The sequence below is a fragment of the Geospiza fortis genome, unplaced genomic scaffold, assembly GCF_000277835.1.
Source record: "Geospiza fortis unplaced genomic scaffold, GeoFor_1.0 scaffold254, whole genome shotgun sequence".
Taxonomy (NCBI): Eukaryota; Metazoa; Chordata; class Aves; order Passeriformes; family Thraupidae; genus Geospiza; species Geospiza fortis.
In genome coordinates this window covers 818,871-825,247 of record NW_005054441.1, presented here as the reverse complement: position 1 = coordinate 825,247, position 6,377 = coordinate 818,871, and the positions used below count along the sequence as shown (strand labels likewise).

At 58.4% G+C, this 6,377-nt stretch overlaps 1 protein-coding gene across 1 annotated transcript in view; it reads left to right on the top strand.

The window, feature by feature from the left end:
* UNC13A (unc-13 homolog A) overlaps positions 1-6,377 on the top strand; it is a 48,466-nt gene that overhangs the window by 33,525 nt on the left and 8,564 nt on the right. Inside the window, exons 28-40 of the mRNA XM_031062200.1 lie at positions 19-108; positions 257-391; positions 664-797; positions 1,239-1,324; positions 1,545-1,671; positions 1,751-1,847; positions 1,972-2,115; positions 3,211-3,294; positions 3,501-3,578; positions 3,855-3,943; positions 4,470-4,622; positions 4,741-4,864; positions 6,288-6,293. Coding sequence (XP_030918060.1) covers positions 19-108; positions 257-391; positions 664-797; positions 1,239-1,324; positions 1,545-1,671; positions 1,751-1,847; positions 1,972-2,115; positions 3,211-3,294; positions 3,501-3,578; positions 3,855-3,943; positions 4,470-4,622; positions 4,741-4,864; positions 6,288-6,293 — 1,347 coding nt within the window. The remainder of the gene's footprint in view (positions 1-18; positions 109-256; positions 392-663; positions 798-1,238; positions 1,325-1,544; positions 1,672-1,750; positions 1,848-1,971; positions 2,116-3,210; positions 3,295-3,500; positions 3,579-3,854; positions 3,944-4,469; positions 4,623-4,740; positions 4,865-6,287; positions 6,294-6,377) is intronic.

Here is a 6,377-nt window from a genome sequence, read left to right as displayed (position 1 = left end):
CCCCTCTTCCCCTTCCGTAACAACTTCCCTGCCAGCAGCCCCGAGCGGCTGCAGGACCTGAAGTCCACAGTGGATTTGCTGACCAGCATCACCTTCTTTCGGATGAAGGTACTGCTGGGGCCCTGCTCACCCTGCCCTCAGGGGATCTGACTCCCTTTGGCCCTGGTTCTCTGTGGGTTGGGGTTGTGCTGGCCTGTGGTGCTCCTGGGTGGGTGTCTGCGGGTGACCCAAACACCATGCCCACTCTGCACACCAGGTCCAGGAGCTGCAGAGCCCCCCACGAGCCAGCCAGGTGGTGAAGGACTGTGTGAAGGCCTGTCTCAACTCCACCTACGAGTACATCTTCAACAACTGCCACGAGCTCTACAGCCGCGAGTACCAGACAGACCCGGTGCGTGGGCGGGGCGATGCTGGGCACTGACGTCCCCATCCCGTGCCCTTCTCCTTTTCCTCATGCTCCTGCTCCCTCTCCAGAGTGCTCAGTCCTGTGCAGAATGATCCCCAGGCCTTGGAGTTTGAGCTGTGGGGTTGAGATCAGGACAGACAAGAGGGGGTTGCATGGGGCCTCCAGGGTATCCCCTCCTGCTCCCTTGTTAACCCCGACACAAAGTTGAGCCCTGCACTGGGGTGACCAAATTTTCCACTGTGTCCCTGCCCCTCCAGACTAAGAAAGGCGAGGTGCCCCCTGAGGAGCAGGGCCCCAGCATCAAAAACCTGGATTTCTGGTCAAAGCTCATCACCCTGATTGTCTCCATTATTGAGGAAGACAAGAACTCCTACACACCCTGCCTGAACCAGTGAGTAGGTGCTGGGGAAAGGGACACTGCTGTGCCCACAGAGGGTGCCCACGTGGAGGCAGTAGCATCTTGAGGCCTTTGGAAGTGGTTATAACATCCATTCTACAGATGGGAAAGCTGAGGCTGCTGGGAGGTGTGTGAGGGATGTCTGTCCACGTGGAGGGCTCATTCACCCTGTGTTCATAGCTTCGAGCTGTGCTGGGGAGGTTCAGGTTGAACATCAGGAGGAATTTATGGAAAGGGTGGTCAGGCATTGGCTGGGGCTGCCCAGGGAAGTTTGGAATCCCTACCCCTGGAGGTGTCCAAGGAAGGCCTGGATCTGGCACTCAGTGCTTTGGGCTGGGTAGCAAGGGGGGGATCATTCACATGTTGGACTCGATGACCTTGGAGGTCTTTTCCACCCTAAACAATTCTGTGGTTCACACTCTCCCCTCGCCCCAGGTTCCCCCAGGAACTGAACGTGGGGAAGATCAGCGCTGAGGTGATGTGGAACCTCTTTGCTCAGGACATGAAGTATGCCATGGAGGGTGAGTCCCTGAGCCAGGGAGGGGAGAACCAGGCAGGAGCTGACCTCAGCTCACACCTCCCTTGTTCCCTGGGCAAACCCATTTGCTCTCCCCATCAACACCATGCATAGCTTACCCCCCCTGAGAAGCACTTCCACCTTTTTACCCTGGAGCTGCCCCTGGGGGGCCACAGCCCCAGATTTGGCACTCAGAGTGAGCCCCAGGCCCTCTCCCCATGCAGAGCACGAGAAGCACCGCCTGTGCAAGAGCGCAGACTACATGAACCTGCACTTCAAGGTGAAGTGGCTGTACAACGAGTACGTCACCGAGCTGCCCTCCTTCAAGAGCCGCGTGCCCGAGTACCCCGCGTGAGTGCAGCCCTGGGCCGGGCAGGGGACTGCCACCACCAGGGCTGCTGGCCTCACCATGGCTGCGTCTCTCTTGCAGCTGGTTCGAGCCCTTTGTCATCCAGTGGCTGGATGAGAATGAGGAGGTGTCACGGGATTTCCTGCACGGAGCACTGGAGCGGGACAAGAAGGATGGGGTATGAGCAGGACTAGGGACACAGTCTCACAGGAGAGGGGCTTGTCCCTTGATGCCCAGTATGTCCTGACTGGGGCCAAAATCTCCCCCTGACATCCTGCTGACACCTTGTCTCACTCCTACAGTTCCAGCAGACCTCGGAGCACGCGCTCTTCTCCTGCTCCGTGGTGGACGTTTTCTCCCAGCTCAACCAAAGCTTTGAGATCATCAAGAAGCTGGAGTGCCCCGACCCCCAGATTGTGGGGCACTACATGAGACGGTTTGCCAAGGTGGGCACCACCCCTGGTACCCCAGTGCCACCCCTGGCTGGGGCTCCTGGGCTCCCTTGTGCCCCCTCCATCCAGCTCTGGGCAGGCAATATGCTACCAACACACCCTGGAACACTCCCAGCTCTGCTAGAACAGGATATTAGTTAATTAATTATGAGATAATTGATGAGTTATTTGCTTAATTAATATAGATTAATTAAAACTGGCTTGCTGCAATATAGGAGAGAGTTGCATGCAGGCTTGGTGGCTGTTGCCTTTGCAGCTGTGCTGGAGCAGCCCATGGAGACCAGTTGTGCTCTGGCTTCCAGTGGCTGTGCCCATGCGGCTCCTGGTGCATGAACATGAGCCAGGTGTGCCCAGGTGGGCAAGGAGGCCAATGGCACATGGCCTGTACTAGCAGTGGTGTGGCCAGTGGGACCAGGGCAGTGACTGCCCCCCTGTGCTGGGCACTGCTGAGGCCCCACCTCAAATCCTGGGGTCAGTTTGGGGCCTCTCATGACAAGAAGGACATTGAGGGGCTGGAGCATGTCCAGAGAAGGGAACAGAGCTGGGGAAGGGGCTGGAGCACCAGGAGCAACTGAGGGAGCTGGGGCGGCTCAACCTGGAGACAAGGAGGCTCAGGAGGGACCTTGTGGCTCTGCACAGCTCCTGACAGGAGGGGACAGCCCAGGGGTCAGGCTCTGCTCCAGGGAACAGGGACAGGAGGAGAGGAAATGGCTGCAAGTTGTGCCAGGGGAGATTTGGGTTAGATGTTGGTAAAATTTCCTCACTGAAAGGTTTGTCCAGCCCTGGCACAGGCTGCCCAGGGCAGCACTGAAGTGTTTAAAAAACATGTGAATGTGGCACTTGAGGATATGGTTTAGTGGTGAACATGGTGGTGGTACTGAGGCGATTGTTGGACTTGAATTCATAGCTTTTCCAACCTTAATAATTCCATGATTCTGTGATCCATGAGGCCAGAGGGTCTGGGGCTCCCCATATGTATCCAGATATGAGGTTGTTTCACTGCTGTTGGATTCATGGTTTCCTTCTCTCTTTCCTTACCCTTTGTGGCTGCTGTCTGGGTGTCTTTGTTGGTGCCCTGTTTGGCTGCAGACCATCAGCAATGTGCTGCTCCAATATGCTGAGATCATCTCCAAGGATTTTGCCTCCTACTGCTCCAAGGAGAAGGAGAAAGTGGTGATGTATCTCCCTTTTGCTGTCCCCACACGTCACCTCAACCCCAGGGTGGGTCAGTCCCTTCCTGATGGCAGTTCCTGACACACTGCCAGGGTGGCTTCTGTCTTCATGTTCCCCAGTGAAAGATGGGAGGGTCCTAGGGCTGTGAGCAGCTGTCCCAGCCTTATTTATTGGTGCTGACCCCCCTCTCCATCCCACCCCTGCAGCCCTGCATCCTGATGAACAACATCCAGCAGCTCCGTGTCCAGCTTGAGAAGATGTTTGAAGCCATGGGTGGGAAGGATGTGAGTATGGGGGGGTTCCAGGAGAGAGCCCTGTAGGGGTTGGATCATTCCCTTCCCCCCTGAGGCAGGCCCATGCCCAGTTCCCCAGTGCTGGGAGCAGACCCCTTCCTCACTCCAGTGTGGGGTCACACTGTCCCACCCCATGGCACTCTGCTGTCCCACCATATCAGACTGGGAAGGGCTTCACCCTGCCCAGGGATGTATTTGGGATGCAGAAACTTCCCTGAGGGCTGGTTCAGGAACTCTGTCAGCTTCAACAACCTGTTCCTCCTGCAGCTGGACACAGAAGCCAGTGATATCCTCAAGGAACTGCAGGTGAAACTGAACAACGTCCTGGATGATCTGAGCCGAGTGTTTGCCACCAGGTACAGCTGGGTTCGAGGGCAGGGGCGGTGGGCAAAGGAGAGCTCTGGGGGTCCAGAACCTGTGTCCGGGGGCTCTGGGGGGGGATATGCTGAGCTGCCTGCATGTTGTGGTCCCCAGTTTCCAGCCACACATCGAGGAGTGTGTGAAGCAGATGGGTGACATCCTGAGCCAGGTGAAGGGCACCGGCAACGTCCCTGCCAGCACCTGCAGCAGCGTGGCGCAGCTTCACCCTGCCCAGGGATGTATTTGGGATGCAGAAACTTCCCTGAGGGCTGGTTCAGGAACTCTGTCAGCTTCAACAACCTGTTCCTCCTGCAGCTGGACACAGAAGCCAGTGATATCCTCAAGGAACTGCAGGTGAAACTGAACAACGTCCTGGATGATCTGAGCCGAGTGTTTGCCACCAGGTACAGCTGGGTTCGAGGGCAGGGGCGGTGGGCAAAGGAGAGCTCTGGGGGTCCAGAACCTGTGTCCGGGGGCTCTGGGGGGGGATATGCTGAGCTGCCTGCATGTTGTGGTCCCCAGTTTCCAGCCACACATCGAGGAGTGTGTGAAGCAGATGGGTGACATCCTGAGCCAGGTGAAGGGCACCGGCAACGTCCCTGCCAGCACCTGCAGCAGCGTGGCACAGGACGCCGACAACGTCCTGCAGCCCATCATGGACCTGCTGGACAGCAAGTGAGTGGGGGGGCAGCTGGAGCCCCCACCCTGCCCCTCCTGGCCTCATCAGGCAGCGTGGGGGACCTGCAGAGTCAGGGTGACACGGGAGGGGTGACATGGGGATCTCCTCCCGCAGCCTGACGCTCTTTGCCAAGATCTGCGAGAAGACGGTGCTGAAGCGGGTGCTGAAGGAGCTCTGGAAGCTGGTCATGAACACCATGGAGAAGACCATCGTCCTACCCCCGCTCACAGACCAGACGGTGAGTGATGGGCAGAGGGACCAGGGACCCTGAGACTCAGGTGACTGACTGGGGCCAGTGTGGGACATGGCTGGCCAGGTGCCCTCATGGCATGTGAGAAGGTGGGGACCTCACTGATGTCCCCAAACCCGTGTCCAGCTCCTGGCCAGGGAAAGGATGGAAGAGAGATAGGTCATCCTTGCTCCAGAACCTTCTTGGTTGTCTTTGGCAAAGGACCTTCCTGCCACCTCCACTGTGGCATCAAGAGGGGACACTGGCCCTTTCTTATCCATCCTTCCCCCAGAGCTGGGACAGCATCCCATGCCACACTGATCCACACTGGCTGTGGGTGCCAGGAGGTGAATCCAGGGGCTCCTGGAGTGTGGGGAGATGCTGCCTGTTTGCCTTGCTGAGGGTGGGGGGACATATTCCCCAGCAGGGCTGAGCTGTTCCTTGCTCCTGGGGTGTTTAGGAAAGCAGAGCAAACCCAGGGAATGGTCCCTCTCTGAGGCCCCATATCACATTGCTGTTTGCCTGCCCTCCCTGCACCTGAAGCTTCCTGGGGTGGTTCCTTTGAAGTCAGGCAGGAAAGGGTGTCACTGAGGGCTCTCAACCAGCCAACACCTGTCACTCTTTGGTGGCTTTTGTCACCATTACAAAACTGGGCTCAGGCTCCTCCTTGGAGTTCCTGGAGCTGTCAGCCTTTATGTCACCTTTCTGGGACTGTGGAGCTCCTGTGCTGTGTCTGTGAGGGACAGCACAGTGGTGACATGTCAGCCCTCAGTGGTGCCACCTCACTGTCACCGTGTCACAGCCCTGAGCCTGGCTGAGGTCAGCCCCACATCCCTTCTGACTAGGCTCACACACCCTTGGCCAAAGGTGGCCAAATCTCTTAGGGACGCTGGTGCCACTGAGTCCCAGTCTCCATCCCACTCTCCATCCCAGTCCCCATCCCAGTCCCCATCCCAGTCTCTTTCCAGCCAGGCTGTGGAGACAGTGGGGTCTGTGCTAGGGCAGAGGAGGGGGCAGGGACATGTGGCTGTGTTGGGTGATTTTCCTGAGGGCACACAGTCCCTGGAGAAAGCTGTGCTGGGACTGGTCCCTCGGGCAGGGGACATCCTGCCCAGGTGTCCGTGGTGCCAGCCCACAGGGTGGCCGGACAGGTTGGTGGTTTGGGGGCCAAGTGTTGACTGGGGTCCCTGGAACTGAGCCCCCTGGGGCAGAGCTCCCCCCCAGAGTCAGGAGGGACTGGGCAGGTGAGGCTGGGGCTCCTCGGGGGCTGTGGAGGCAGTGCCACTCAGTGCCACTCAGTGCCACTCAGTGCTGGGGCCCTGCCGGGGGTGGGGGGCAGCCAGGGCTGGCGCTGGGGAGGATGAGGAGGCAGGGGCCGGCACTCACGTCACGGTTGTTCTCTCCAATTGCTCCTCTCGCCTCTCAATGGCAGATGATTGTAAGTACGGCAGCTCCCTGTCTGTCTGTCTGTCTGTCCGCTCTGTGTCGGTCCTGGCCTCGCCGGTTCTTGTCTTGTGTGGCT